Below are 16523 nucleotides of genomic sequence, written 5' to 3' on the forward strand. Positions count from 1 at the left end.
TCTTGACTATTGCAAATACTGTATCTACAGACCCACTTCAGTGAGTTTAAATATCTATCATGTGAACATAGAGGTAGGTGAAAAAATATGTGTGTAGATAACAAAAATGTATTAGATTACTGCTAAAAATAGTCTAGCATATTCTAAATGTGTCTAATATTACCAGTGTTAGCATGCTGTATTATTGTTGGTTGCTATTATTATTCTAATACATGTACAAGATCCATCAGTCATGTTAAGTTTCATCTGCAAATTTCTCCAAGCTCCAGGAAGGTGTATTTTTGCTATTATTAGCCATTGCATTCTAGGTGGGGGTGACCGAGATCCAGTGAGTCATAAAGCCAGAAATAGCATCACCCTTTTCTAGTGCTCAACTCTGTCTTGATTTCACTAAAGTAATACAATTAAAATTGCTGTGAAACATCTAGACCTCAGGTTGGTCAGGGGCGAAGGTGATCTTCAGCATGTCACCTGCCAATCTTTTACTGAATAGTATGTTGCTTTGTACCTAATAAATCCCTTGACATATGTTTCCATCTTGAAGCACAGAAGAAAACAGATGAATTTTCTGATATATTAACACCATTTGTGGGCACCATTGCATTGGAGGGTATATATAAAATTACCTTCTATTAGTATATTAGGCTATGGCAGTTCCCCCCAGCTTGGTGCCCATGAGGTTATTGGACTACAACCCTCATGGTCTCTAGCCAATACAGCCATGGCAAATGTAGTCCAAATCTCAGTTGGAGACATCTGTATTGTATAATCCAGGGGTAGGCAACCTGCGGCCCACGGGCCGGATGCGGCCCGGCAAGGCCTTGGGACCAGCCCCAGCCTAGTCCTGCCGCCGATTGCCACCGGGGCCTTTGGCCTCTCGCGCGCAGGGGCAATTGTCTATAGAAGCCACAGAAACATACATTTATATTAACATTTTTTTAAAAATCAGCAAATTTTTTCACGTGTCCTCCACTTTTTTATAAAAAAGTGTCCACCATTTGAAAATTTTGTCCCACATTTGTCCCGGTTTGTTTATTTATTTAATTTTTTTAAAAAAAATTATTTAATCATTTATTTTTTGGCTTCGGCCCCCCAGTTGTCTGAGGGACAGCAACCCGGCCCCCGGCTCAAAAAGATTGCCTACCCCTGGTATAATCAAATATATTTTCAAACAGTAATCAAAGAAGCATCCTTTTCCCTACAAAATGGACTCTTATATGGTTTCTGTAGTATTCCTGCTTTAACAGATTTTCTAAAAACTCTTAACAAGAAAGGAACAGGAAGGGAAAGCAATTAAAATTAGTAAAAAGGAGTTGCTAGACATCATGGGTTGAGAAGGAAAGGAGAAAAGGAGAGGGGGGAGGATTTCAGTGACATTTTCCCAGCTCTTAAAAATTAACGTTTTGCCTGTAGAAATAATTACTAAAGTTGAGAGGGCCTGAGTAACTATAGCATTAGGCATACATAGTACTGACCTTTTTATTTTGAAGTAAACGGAGCTAATTGGTTTAGGAGAAGTGGTCACACAATAAACAGTAAATGGCAACCTCTCCTCCTCTCCTTTGGATGTTCCAGAATAAACTGGGGCCTCATTCCCACTACCTTTTAAACCGGATCGTGAATCAGTTTGAACCGGTTCAAATGACCCTAGTTTCCACTTAATCCAAATCGCAGAAGTGATTCTGAGAGGGGGACATGCACTAGACTCATTTAACCCACGTCTTTTTTATGCTGATTTTTTCATGCTTTTTTCCGATAAATCGAATTTTCGCAAGTGTGAACCACATGCGGATCAGAATCAATTCAAATTTCCCCTTCAACTGGCTGGAAGCAAATAATTTTGAACTGATTCATTTGTGAATGGGAACCACAAGTGGATTATTTCGGAGGGAAAAAATGCAATCAGGACAAATGTAGTGGGAATCACACTCCACTGTCGAATCAATCCATCAGTTTGGATCACACACCGATTTATCTGGAAGTGGTAATGGGGCCTAAGAAAGATACTTCCACTGATCAATTGAAAGATACCCCAATGATACCTCCATTGATCTTTGCTTCTTCAGGGCAAATAGGAAAGTGTATAAGCAAAAGGAAATGACAGCTACTCTTAACTCTTCTCTCTTGCTCCATTCAAACACAGCTTCAGGGTGTGAGTGAACAGAGAAGTAGCTACCATATGATTAACTTGTTGTTGTGTGCCTTCTAGTTATTTCTACTTATAGCAACCTTAAAGTGAACCTATCATGGAGTTTTCTGTTGGTGAGAGTGTGTGATGCAGCAGGTTTCCATAGGCAAGCAGGAAATTGAACCCTGACATCCAGAGTCCTAGTCCTGTGCTCAAAGCACCACACCATGCTGACTCTAACCCACTCTGTGAGATGTATTATATTTATATTTAATATGTTATTCATATATTTATTAAGAGTATTTGTTTGTCTCTTTCCAGTCCACCAACACTTCTGAGGTAAAGTACACCTGAGAACTAACCCAAACTAACTTTCTATGGCTGCACCCACACTGCAGCAATAATCCAGTTTGACACCACTTTAACTGTCCTAGCTAAATGCTATGGGATTCTGAGATTTGTAGTTTGTTGTGGCACCATAGCTGAACATTCTTGCTGAACGTTGTTTACATGTGGAAGAATCATACTGAAGTCAGTCTTCTGGTATGTGTGATGGTCTCCAAGATGAGATCTTCAGTTAAATTTGAATTTATTGTAAGAAAAGGTAAGAGAGAATAAGAGATGTAACACTTGTAGCATCTTATATTTCATTAGTATATACTCAACTCTTTAAGATATATTTGGCTTTTAAAGTTTAGGGGAAACAACTGATATATTGATAGTCCATGAAAGAAAGCTGAGACAAGACAAGAAACAAGAGAGTTAAGCCTTTGTGGGCATTGCAAAAAGGTGATGGAGAATATTTCAAAGAAGAGTATAAAGGTGCTAGTCATTTTCTTTGACTGTACAATATTGCTTCTGTAATTCCACAAGATCTTGACTTTGAAAGGCTTCCTATTCAGCTTAATTATGCATTTGCAAGGTTTGTTACGGGAAGAAAAAGATGAATCAGTTGGGACAAATTCAGTCAGGGAAAGACTGTGCTTGAAAAATCATTGTGATAATTGTAGGAGCAAGTGAGGAGGGAAAAATTGAGAGGTCTTATTCCCTTGAATATCAGAATTAGAAATAACAATAGAAAGATATTGAGTTTGCCCCAACAAAGCTAATGGTTTAGTTTCAACCAGGGGAGCAATCATTATTAAGCCTGGCAGAATATATTCTCTTCCACCAGCTTTGTTGAAGCATCGATCGCAGACTTTGATTCACTTTTTCCCAACAGACAAGCAAAACACCTGAGCCATCCTCAGCTGTTTGCTCACAATCATAAACTCAGGAAAACCAATGTTTGATCCAAGCTCTGGATATGGAAACAGTAGTAAGTGATCTCTTTATTCACTGTAGCACATTTTACAGCTGTTATCATTACTGGAATATCTACACCTGCATCCATGTAAGTTCATAATTCCAACTTCTTCAGTGGAATTGGGGAGAAGGTAACACCAGGAACTGGCCCTGGCTATATTCGTATTACACTGTTAAGATCCTTCATATTTTACTTGAAAGTACTTGAATATAATGATGATTAATGTTACCGAGGGAAGAAACATGTGCCATGTTTTTTACTTTGAAACCATCTAGGCAATGAAGATCAATAGATGTGTGAAGATGACCGGCTTTGGGAAAGGTGAAAAGAAGGAAGCATATTAAAAGATTTTTAAGAGTGGAAACAAAATTGCAGCTTACACCCTCTGCTCCCCTCCCCTCTTTCTCAATTACTTGCTATATTGTATTTTCACTTTCCCTAGCATTGACACATCCTGGTTGTTTCATCCAAGATAACTTCAGTTGTGGAGGCCAAGTTAACAGAGATTGGCAGGAGCTGTCTTGAGGGAGACATGAACTCTCTGAGATTGACAGAAGCTTGTCAGAAAGGGCCCTGTGGCTCCTTTAAAGCAAAGCATTAGATTCATTCTGTCCAGCTGCAAGAGAGAGTTCAGACACTTTCCCCAAGTATTCTGTTATTTAACTTTGGTGGTATTGAAAAGTTGCTTCTCTTGATCCTGTCTGTCCTCTCCTGTTGTGGGAGGTGTGTGGTTGTGCCACGGCTGAGTGCTACATTTCTACGTAGTGAAATGTATCTATGCCACTCATATTATCTGGCTGCCTCTCTCCCATTCAGTTTCCCAGGCCAGTGATTCCCCTTCTAGAAGGAGCGTTGGTTGGAGGCTTCCATCAAGTTTGACACCATTTTAACTGCCATGTACCAATGCTATGGAATTCTTGGATTTTAAGTTTTGTGAGACATTTAGCTTTCTCTATCAGTGAGCTTTAATGCTACAATAAACTACAAATCCCAGAATTCACTGTGCCACTGATGCATTAGCCACTAGACTACACCCACATTGTATTTCTGTGTTCAGCCGTGATGAAGTGTTATATTTAGCAGTACCTTTCACAAACTACTGTGTCTGCTGGGGGAAATCTAGCAGCTACAAACTTCAGCTAGTTCCCTTTGATAGACATAGCCTTATCACAACAAACCTGTCCAAAAGGTGGTGAGTAAGATGCAGTATTTCCCCCCCCCCAGAATCCACACCTGCTGTTCATGCATGTTTAATTCTTTGTGCTTTTCTTCCCCATGAAGAATAAATCTTTTCATATTTGATGCCCTAGAAGCCTGCTTCATGTGCCAGACATTGCCTCATCAGTGTTTTCCTCCCTTCTCTTTGGACAACTCAGGCCCTCCTCTTTTTACGTGGAAAGGCTGTTTTTACTCCCGAGAGGCTGCCTTAAGAAAAGGTCATTGTCCCTTTCATATTGGCTGATCCTTACTGTGAGCCAGTGTGGCTTCTGCTCTGGCAATGGAAAAGAATAAACAGGGAGGAGGGAAGGATAGAGACTTCCAAACAACAGCTTGTAAGGGGGGAGAGTCAGAAGAGAATAACAAGAGAAGCAGACACACTGAGAGGATGTTAAGAATAAAAAAGCAAATGGGGAGAGAGGCTGATGGTTAAAAAATATATATATGAAGGATACAGCAGCAGTGGGAGAGGAAGACAGCAAAGAATCAGTTTTCCAAGCCCTTTCAGAAGCCATTATTCAAGAAACCCCTGTTGGGTTCCAAGGTAAATTGTTCACCTTCTTAATCTTGGACAGTTTCACACTTTTAACTAGTATATATCAATGGGAAAAAATGTGCCATTGCCTCAGTGTAAGAGTAACATGTGAATCTACTCAAAGACATCTAGGAGAGCCATAAAATGCCAAATTGGGTATAAGTACCACTAAACATTCAAGATGGGAACTGTTGTGGTCACTGTTTTCTTCTAAATAAATCTGTGCACATTAGGCTATGTGGATCTTGGAGGTGGCATCACAACAGGCAACACATTCCTTTGAAAATCCTCTTCTTCCTGTTCTCTGTCTGTCTTTTAACTGTGTGAAATGTTGGGAGTCCTACAGAAGGAAGTATCATCTAGAATTGTCTAGAGCTCCCCCCCCCCCCCCAAAACAAAGATTATCCCCAGCCTAGCTACATTGTCTCTACAGAAGGTTAGGGAAGCCTGCTCCTTAGTGACTGAAAATAGCATAAAAGGCTACAGACAAATGCAAATTAAAGTTAAGTAGTCCTTTTAAAAACCCACATAATCTTGAGCTTTTAAGATCTCCTTCACATCTTTGTCTTTTGCTTCATGGCCTTGTGGCAATGGGAGAGCCAAACACAGAGAGTCGCTGGACCTCCTTTTTATTACATAGGTTTTACACACTGAAACCACCTTTTCCTTTGGAGAAAGTAATGCATTCTGCATGTCACTCACTGCATAGCATATATTTTTGTAAGAAAAGCAACGAATATAACCACACTGTGAAACAAATTATAGAATTTTCAGAGGTACAGCAGACTAATAAAGCAACCTTGACATCTGCCTGAGACCTTAGGCTACCTGTGATGTTTAGATTGTTCCACTGGTTCCTTATAATGAGTGCCAGCTGATCAAGAACCAGGACCTTGAGTATTTCATATAAATGGCACCACTGTGTGTTCAGTACTACATTGTGATAGTATTCATTAAAATTGCCTCCTGAATTACTGGGGGAATGATATCTGGTGCTTGGGTCTTCCTTACTCATCTCCTGTGGATGTTTCTGACGCAGTTTATTCATATGTTTATGCCTTTTTGATACAACCATTGGGTCAACTGTTCCACAGGTGACAACTCCTGGCAGGTGGCTCAGTTTGCTGTGACATAATAAAGAGAAATAAGGAATAAGGAGGGGCTTACCTTTTTTTGCTTTTGAAGGCATTACTTGGATTTCTGGAGTTAGCTGGTTGACCATGTTATTGGGGAGCGCCATGCTTATGAGAAGCTCTGTAACAGGCTACAAAGAGCCAGTCTGTATACTTTATGCAAATTCTCTCAGGTGAAAGGAGCAAAGGGATAATAAAGTAGTGGAACTGTTTGCTAAGTCGTTGATGTTCTGGCCATGTTAGCAGGGGCTGTCTTGTGGCATGGTGCTGGAGATAAAATCTCAGAGACAGGCAGATTGCTTGGGACTATATTAAATTGTATTGTTAACTGGAAATGTCATTAGAAGTTAATATTAGAAAGAAAATTGTCACAACTGATTTGTGTTTTCTTTTCTACACAGCTAGGATAATTTGCTAAAGATTTGTTTGCATGAATGTAGTATAGACTGAGCTATAGATTGTTAACATGTTCCAGCTGTCTTAGTGTCAAAGTGGAAAATGATATTGTGGGGAAAGTACATGTCTTTCACACTGTATGTGCGTGCACCCAGGATCTACTAGTGAGAAACCCCTGAAAGTATGAACCATAAAAGTTATGAAAAGGAGTCTTGCATCCTTCATTACTTTATGGATATTGACATGGGTGACCTCAGACATTCTGAAGTTTCCCAGTGTGTGTTTCCAAGTGACTAAGGATACATTTCTCCATTTTATGTTTTATTATTTGCCTTAGGAAACACCAAAGAAATTGAGCTATTGAGTAAACATTAAAGGGGCTTATTCTTGAATATTTGGGAAGATGATATAATCTTAGCTTACATTTAAGGTTTAGTAATGGGAATACTATTTTAAAGATCCATACTCTGCCAAATGCAGAAGAAAGTTTCAAGAAAGAATTCCTAGGCTGTGTTCCCACTATGGTTTAAAGCAAATTGCTGATTGGGTTATATGACCATCAGTCCCATTTGAAACCAGTTCCAATCCTACTGTGATCGGTTTCAATCGCAATGAAGTGAGGCAAACGCAAAAAAAAAAAAAAAAACCCAAAACACACTTTCCTGACACTAGTTTTTTGGCAGTTCTTTTGAAAAATATCAATTCTGAAGCATGTTCAACAATTGGGAACGACGGATCTGAATTACATCATTCTGGAGGGGAGGGACTAATGGCAGAGGGGTGTTTACCATGCCTCTTCAGTTTTTGGTAAATCCAACATCCCTCCCCTCTCAGTGTTGCCTTTGTGCTTGTAGTGTGATCTATGGGCGCATGATTTAAAAAAAAATTCATAGAAGATTCGATTCATTGATTTTTAACTACTTACAATTACTTGGGCAGCAAGCCGGCCGATTGGCAGCTCAGTTAGGAAAGTAGTTACAAAACCAATGAATCGAATCTTCTGTCAATTTTTATTTTTAAATACATAGTTCCTAAGCCTGGCTGCCACTTATGTCACCGATGACGTGCAGATGATTGACATGCATTTTGAAGTGGCTCAAACTAGTGAGGATGATAATTGTGCCAAAAAAAGAAGGGGATAATGAAAAGATCCGCTTTCATATTGCTAACAGCGCACCTTTTGGAATCGATTCACCAACATGGAGCAAAGGCCTATCACAAACCAGTTTAAATATAAGTGGGAATGGGACCCTAGAATTCTTTCAAGGCTAGATAATGCAATTGGACCCTTATACAAAATCAAAATCTAGAATACACATAGGTGATACCATTATTAGACCAAACAGAATGTACAAAAACACCCATTATATTAGCTTTCGAAGCTCACTGACTTCTTCATCAGGCAAAGATAGTAGGGGGGAAAATTATACAAAGGAAACAGAAGTGACATTGTTGAAGTCATAAGCCTGTGATTTGGGATGTTACAGTGACAGTCTGTTCATGCAGGCAGAAAATGTAGTCCTCCCCTCCATCCCAAAAACAGAGGACCGAGTCACAGAATTGTAGAGTTAGACCACAGGGACTATCCAGTCCCTCTGCCATGTAAAATGAAAGGATTCTCAAGATATGTCCATCCAACCCCTATTTAAAGATCTTGGTTGTCTGTCTCTCTGGCGTGCCTTAGCTGTGCATTGTCCCTGCGGGAACAACAGGGACAAAAGCTGAAGAGAAGGCCATAAAAGTTCAATTCTCCACTGCAGCCATTAAGTCTCTTCCCTTGAGAGCTGTACTGTGTCACTAGTTTCATGCCTTCACATTATGTCCTATAACAGCAGAATTTCTGAGACTCTCAAGGACTGGGAAAGGGGTGTGTGACATCACCCTGCTAAATTTGTGAAAACTCTAATATGATGGTTCTTTTGAAGGGCCATGATTTCCTTTAAGAAACTGATAAAAGGTATGAACCCCCTCTTTGGGAAAATGCATTTAAAAAACAATTTTCCAAGTAACAGAAAAGAAATTGAAGGGGGAAAATTGCACCTAGTTCATGGATTCTCATGCAGCACAGGTTAAGTACCTCCACACACACACTCACACACACACTCTAGCATAAGAATGTTTAAGATATGTTATTGTCATGTTTTCAGGCTTTTAGTGATATTGGTGATAGCTATAATCAGCTCTTTTTAATATATGAAACTATGATTTCTAGAATTCTGGTACAAATTCTCTGAACTTTTGATGAGCAAAACTATAATCTGAAGCAGTACAGTTATTAGTAGTTATATCCATTTTCTTCAACTGTAGCTATTAATGAAAGATACTACCTGCTTTCTCATTATGTGTACTGGTTGCTTAAAGAGATCTCATCCATACATAATATATTATTAACTGTTATCATCATCAACAACAACCTATGAATAATGAAGCCTGTCTTCCAAGCGGACTCATTTAGCTGGCAGAATAACATCCTTCTTGCCTTTGCTTTCTCTTAGTTGTAATGCATTGGGACAATCTGAATATTATGGTTTGCAGGAGCTGGATTTTCATGACAGGGTGAACAAAAATGGATTTGTGGTGCCCAGATATTTTTGTAAAAATAACAACAACAACAACAATACACTGTTGTCTGTATAATTGTGGCAGTGTACAACGTGGCATTATTTTTCTACAGTTATTTAGCATGACATGTCAGGTTTCAAAGCTCATGCGGTTGGTGTACTCATGTTTAATTTTCTCTACATTACAGGAAAGAGGTGATTTTTCACAACTTGGGAAAAATCTACCTATTTTCCCTTTATAAACAGTGAAAGGTATGCTGTAGCCTGCCTGTTCAAGAAAAGAAAGAAGCAGTCTGAGAAACAGACAGAATCCACCACATGTCTTTTAGGTTTTGTTGTCATTGTTGTTTGTATTAGCATGTATATAAAATTGGGAGTGAAGAGTAGTTTGTGTCATATTTCCTAGACATAATGCCCAGATTCTTCTACAAAATAATGGATGTTCCATAACCAAACCAGTTTGGTGCATGATACCATATTCTGATAGTCAGAGAATTAGTCTTTGAATTGCACCCTAGAGTTGATAACCTACAATCAGAAGTTACTATTAATGATTTGATTCAAATCATTTCTCCCCAGAGTGCATTCAGATCTGCACTCTCACAAGTATTGAATAACTTGATGTCTGAGGAACAATCCAGTTCTTGGCTAATTCTGGTAGTAAAAGACTAATGTTTTCAAAAGAGTCCAGGATTTAGGTGCAAAGTGAAGACTCGCTATTTAGTCAATTGTTCCTTTTCTGAGAACATTATAAAATTGCAAGTCCTACTTTATATAAATACATTTATCCTTTCAAAAAAAAAAACAGAGCACATGGTTGCATATGATTGCGTTTATATTTACAGCTTGCCCAACATGAGTAAACAGATAACCAAAACCTAAATACATTTGCTTATCGATTTAGAATATACCTATTAAACTAATGGCACTATTGCCTTGTGTTCTCATTGAGTCTGTCATAGTTTGGACTAGTAATTGTACTGAGGCTTAAAACATAAGTCAGTTTATTATTGTTTTTTTTTTAATTAAAGAAAAAGAATGGCAGACTGCCCCATGCAGCGCCGTACTTGGATGTGTCTGGAGTCTTGGAAGCTTGACTACCCTACATTCTCCTACAAATGGACCTTGAGCTTGTTTGGAGGTTCTAGCAGGGGAGCGCAGCTATCATATACATTCCTTCTATCTGAGTTGGTCGTCCTCTTCCACCGAGCGCACAGCTTCAGGAGGGACGCACATGGAGCGGTGAGGGAGGAAGGGGGACACCTGCCTAGCCAGCCAGATCAGCCGAATCAACCCTGGCGATCAATGGGGTGACAGATGTCGCAGCCAGATCACCCTCACATCCAAAAAATAAGTCAGTTTAGAAAACAAGGCTGTAAATCTAGGACTGTTTCAAACTCACATGCAAGAAATAAAAATTTCCATAGTTATCTTTCCACTGTGGGGAAAAATTATCTGTGTGGTTTTCACCTGGTATTTGCATATTTCAGTATTTCAAGAAATTTTCTGGACAAAAGTGCACGTGGCTTTTGTTTTTGTGTAGAAAAACATGTTGATTTTGTTTGCATAAACAATAGTGCAGACCAGAGGAGCTGTGCAAAAAATATGTTTTTGTGAAGAGAAACCACAGTTTTGCACAAAAATGTCTGTCTTTGGAAAAAGTATTTTTGTGCAAGAATGTGACTTTTGTTCAAGAAAAGTGTATTTCTGTACAGAATTATTTCTTCAAACAGTTTGGAAAATGGAAATACCAGACAAAAACTGAAAAATTCTTCCTTCTCTGTGTTATTTTTCCTTTCTCCATTTTTGAGGTGGAAAATTAATAACACCAAACATTTTTTCCATCCCTAGTGGAAAACAAGTCAAACTTCTCTGGATCAGAAATTTTCACATTAACAGCCTCTTAATTATGAAGCCAGAAGGCATCTTCTCTCAGGGATGTAGCCGGGGGGGGGGGGATCTGGGGGTCCGGACCCCCCCCCTTCCATTAGAAAAATGAATGGTGTGTGCTGCTGCACCGCCGCACTCAAGCCCCATTATAATGGTGGCACTTAGTCTGGACCCCCCCTTCCTAAAATCCTAGCTACGTCCCTGCTTCTCTTACTTCATAATTGCCATAACCTAGCTCTTCTTTGTTCTCTTCTTTCACTGTCGCATTTACTTTTGATATACACATCTGAAGAAGAAGCATGGTGCTTTCACAATTACTTTTTGATTTATTCCCATGATTCATAGGGATAGGAGAGTAGAAAATAAATGTTGTTGTTGTTGTTGTTACAAGTGGGAAAGTAATCTTCAAATGGATAAATGATGAACCTTTATTGGAAGTGATTTCTTGTGTAAGCATCCCTAGATGCCTGCTGAAGTTTATTCATGGGAGTGCATCTAGAAATTTTAAGTGGGCAATCCATTTTGTTGTAGCATTTCAGTGAACATTTGCCCATGAAAACACTGAAGAAAGCTATTGCACAAGACATGAAATATCCTAGAGAGGTTTAAAAAGTCAGTGTTATTAAGCCTGTCGGTATTAACGCAGAAGTCCCACTCTGTCCAAAGAAGCTTACTTTCAGATAATTGGGTCTGAGGTTACAGCCTGACTGTAAATTTTCCCATGAATCTACCCCATTTGAAACTTCTTGCAGATTTCCTAGGACATCAATTCTCAGCATAATGCCACCAGATGTGTTTGTCTTACACTGATCCTATGTAAGTTATTCTATGGAAGCAACTGGACATTTTTATCCAGTGTGGAAATCCACATTCAGTTGAAGTTTGCAGAAGCAGGATTGCACATGCACTGCCATTGTGCATGTGGTGCCATCTCACATAGCACATGCAAAATTTTATTGTGCATCGCAATTGTACATTTCACATTTGTTTGCACATCTGGTTGCATAGTGTGGCAGTTCACTAATTACCAGGTACCTGAGTGTGTGCAAAGTTACACTCTCATCTCTTGATGCAGAATTTCAGCCAGTCTTGGCTCCTGCTTTCTAATGGGACATATAAATAACCAAATGTCAACAGCGATAAGTCAGGAAAACACTGATGATATTTATTATTATTATTATTATTATTATTATTATTATTATTATTTCTGCACATCCCTGCAAATAACTAAATTAGGGGACTTTCAGTTGGCTGTAACACACTGTATAAAAATGAATATGAATCAGTTTTATACTGTTAGTGAAAATCAAGTCCCTTGAGTTAAATGTTAATAATTAGTTATGTATATAAATACACAATCGTCACTGGTATTATATGAACAGTTTGGGGCACGTCTTCATTTTGGACATGTCTTGGGTTTCATAGATCTTAAAGAAAGGAGGTGGTGGGAAAGAAATTGCTCATCAAAAAATTCCAGATGTTTTCATGAGAAATAGCATCCATACCTGTGCAGAAACACCTGTATGTGTAAATGTCCTAATCTTTCATCGTACCCAATTTGATGCACTCTTCTGAGCTCACACGTGCCTTCATTCTCAGGTGCAAGAGCAGAATAACACAGGAAAATGAGACGAAGTGTAAAGTGCAACTTGATGTGGCTAATTACTTGACAGTGGGCATAAAAAGGGGATTAACTGGTGCCTCAAGGGATTGCCACTGAAAACTAATCTTATCTTTCTTTCTCCCCTCCCCAGCCATCTGAAGTAATGAACTAGTTATAAATAGCTAATTAGTCAATTATATGCTGGCCTACATGCAATGTCTTGTAACTTGAAATTCCCTGAACCTGTGCAATAGGAAGTCTCAGTGGAGACATGGAAGCAGGTGTGATAGAAGTAGTGGGATTAGCAATGTTATTGATGCTATGAAAGATGCACAGAATGAATGTGTCCATAGAAAACATAAGGCGTACAATTGATTTAATAAAGGGTGTTATCTGTCTTGATATCTATTGGTCAGTACCTTGGCTGGGCAAAGTAAAGGATCAAGGGATGAAAAAATCCATGCACAAAAAGAGGATAGCACCAAATTAATCAAATTAAAGAAATAAACGGTAATGTTTAACGACAAAATTCAATGTCTTTTCAACCTAAAATCTTCTCTTCATCACAGGGCATTTATATGTTAAAGAAAGACATTCTAAAATGTAACTGTATTTCTTACAAAATGTCTGTCTGAATTATTTTCGTTAAACTATACCCTTGATGAAGAATGAATTTTAGCTAAATTTAAAAATTCAATTTTCATATTATTCCTTTTTTTTCAATGTGGGGTTTGTAACATCTTTGAATTTTGACATTTTAAAATTAAGGAAATTAATTACAATTGCAGTTCCAAAGTGTGAGTTCCTTGTATTCACAAAAAGTTAATTTTGATATTGTATGCACATTAGAATAAGAACAGTTAGAGTATGATAAGTCAAGGTTAAATTCATCATTAGCCTATGTGCATTACTGCACCTCTGGCTCAAGGCTACAAATCTGTAAAGAGTTTTTGGTTTTGGTTACCTCCATCCATTTTTTCATCCAGAATTTCTTCCTGTAACATCTCCTTCCTTTTCCCACTCCTTGTCTTTGCTACCCCCTTTCCCTTTTTCTTTCTCCATCACAATTCCTACTCCTACATTGTGATCTATCCTTAATTCCATCCTTCTTGACCTTGGTCCTTCTTTCAGGCATGCGTATCCTGGTGAATCTGCTCTTGGACACTCTGCCCATGTTGGGGAATGTTCTGCTTCTCTGCTTCTTCGTCTTCTTCATCTTTGGCATCATCGGAGTGCAGCTATGGGCTGGTCTACTGAGAAACCGCTGTTTCATGGATGAGAACCTGACCATGTGAGTGACAGGGAAACGATTCTTTCATCTCCCTTTCCTCTTGTGAATTTTTCTTCTTCCTTTGATTCTTTTGTCTGTTACTGTTACCAAGCCGCTGCCATTTCACTCTGACTTTCCCCAAACTTCCACTCCTTTGTGTACAATTCTGAAATATATTGCTTGTCTCTGGAGAGGACTTAGAAGAATATGAACATCACTGTATAGTATTATATGTGATGTCAGTAAGGAAATCTAAAAACTGTCACAGAATCATAGAGATGATGACTTGCTAAAAGCAGTAAACTCAGAGTTAAAGCATCAGCAGATTGTGGTTAATATATATCAACCGTCCAGTTCATAATTTATATGAAATAGACTGAAGTCCATGAAACGTATGCTAGAAATTTCTTCCTCTTAGTTAGTCTCAAAGATGCTATAGGATTCATTTATATATTTTTTTAAATAGATTGGTAGGTGAATTTTGGCTGGAGAGACCTGAGATTGCATAAGAGAGGGAATGAGAGGGACATGGTATGCTCTCAGGCAGTGTAAGATCACCAGTTTAATATTTTTCAGAGTTGCTTTCCCCAGCAATAGGGAAAAATAGATCTCAGAGTCAACACATTGGTTCTGACCGGTTTCATCCACATGAAGAGAAAGACATTTGCAAAGCTAATGCATCTTAATGGCTCATTCGAGACCAAGCTACCCTTAAATTTTTTGCACTAACCTACCTTGAAATACTAGTTCACAACAACATATTATTACTGGGGAAATATTCCACCCCCACCCAATTCTCAGGACTGCAGAGAAGCCTGAGGAGGTGGCAGATAATGTCATTGCTTCTGTTAATCAAAGTATCCCAGTGCTTTAGCCACAGCCAAGCCTTTCTAATCCTCCTGCTCTGGGATTTCAAACAGTATGTGTATTGCTTAGGGTAGGGATATGTAGTTTGACAATTATTGCTCAGCCTCAGGGCCATTTGACATAGGTGCTGCAGCTGATCTTGACTCCCTAATGAGGATGCCTTTATGGGTAAATTTTAAAAAAAACATATGCATGTATGTTTCCAGTAAAGCCCTAGGAAGGCAGTTTGTATATGTAATTAATGAACGTATGTTTGTTGCATTCACATTGCATTTTCAGGTGCTTGCTTGAACCATCTTTGGAGTATATCTGAAAAATATAGATTATTGAACCCAGGAATCTTGGCGGGAGAGACGTGGGATCTAAATGACAAAAACGGATGTTATCACATTTACTCGTGTCTGGGCTGTAGACAGCCCGTATCCATTCAGACAGCCCATCTGCAACCCGGACTTCTCCTACGGCTTTTTCATGGACACGTTTTTTCCATTCATGAAAAAGCCATGGGGGACGTGAATACAGGCTGCCTACAGCCCGGACATGTGATCACATCTGTTTTTGTCTTTTAGATCCCGTGTCTCTCCTGCCAGGATTCCTGGATGTGATAATTTCCATAGTGAGTGAAGCAGCCCATGAACCTGTACTTGTGTTACAGCAGGGGAATTTGTGGTTTAAAATTGTAATGTGATAACTAATGATCTTTCCTGTCAGTGTGCTATGCCAGTGTCAGGAGGAAAAGGGCTGTGGGTGATGTGGCCAGGAAGGAAGGAAGGAAGGAAGGAAGGAAGGAAGGATTTCTTATTGGAGAAATAAGCTGCTCAAAGCCAGCAGATTGTATCTGCCTCCTCCTGGCAGCTCTGTGTGATCCTGGAAAAAGTGCGACTGTCCCAATTCTGTTTTCAGTTTGTTTGTTCAGTATTTATTTATTTAATCTTTTTTTAAAAAATTTAAAGTTAACACTTTTATAGTATCACATTAACTTCATAGTTATATCAAATTGGTTACTGTTTACATTTGTTACTATTATCCCCTATATTTCACGAATCTTGATTTCCCTGAGATAACTTCTATGGTTTTATGTTTGGATTCAGTATTATGGAAAGCAATACTGTCAGATGTTAGGAAATAAGCACATTAAATTATTCTGTATACTGGCACACCACCAGATTTCCCAGTTGCTCCATGAGGCATGCATCTGCTGTCTGCTGTAGTTCAAACTGTGGGGAAAGTATACGGCCTGAGGGAGAAAACTTGGTCAAACTAATCTTACTGTGGCCTTTTTCTCAAGAGCTTTTCCCATTGTGCACATGGGGGGGGATTTTACTCAGGGGTAAAATGCTCAGTCCAGATCATCTTCCTGTCTCCCCCTTTCTTCCAAATTGTAGTTAGGGTCAGTACCCCCTCCTTCCTGTCTCTTCCTGTCTCCCCCTTTCTTTCCTGTTTGGCAATGACTGCAGTTTGCTATGACATCTAATTTTGCAAACCATTTGCCTTCCAAATGAGAATTAATAAGATCTATTCAGCAATGCATACAGAGAGTAAGACCGAAGATGGACATGCTGGTTCTGCCCTCAGCATCCCCACAGATATCAGTTCTACCACCTGTACTTCCTGCA

At 39.0% G+C, this 16523-nt stretch overlaps 1 protein-coding gene across 2 annotated transcripts in view; it reads left to right on the plus strand.

Moving 5' to 3' along the window:
* Positions 1 to 16523, plus strand: part of CACNA1I (calcium voltage-gated channel subunit alpha1 I) — a 412300-nt gene that overhangs the window by 274816 nt on the left and 120961 nt on the right. For both annotated transcript variants that reach the window (XM_042468134.1, XM_042468135.1), the window contains exon 6: positions 13902 to 14061. In XM_042468134.1, the coding sequence (XP_042324068.1) occupies positions 13902 to 14061 (160 nt within the window). The remainder of the gene's footprint in view (positions 1 to 13901; positions 14062 to 16523) is intronic.

Source organism: Sceloporus undulatus, chromosome 5, assembly GCF_019175285.1.
Source record: "Sceloporus undulatus isolate JIND9_A2432 ecotype Alabama chromosome 5, SceUnd_v1.1, whole genome shotgun sequence".
Lineage (NCBI taxonomy): Eukaryota > Metazoa > Chordata > Lepidosauria > Squamata > Phrynosomatidae > Sceloporus > Sceloporus undulatus.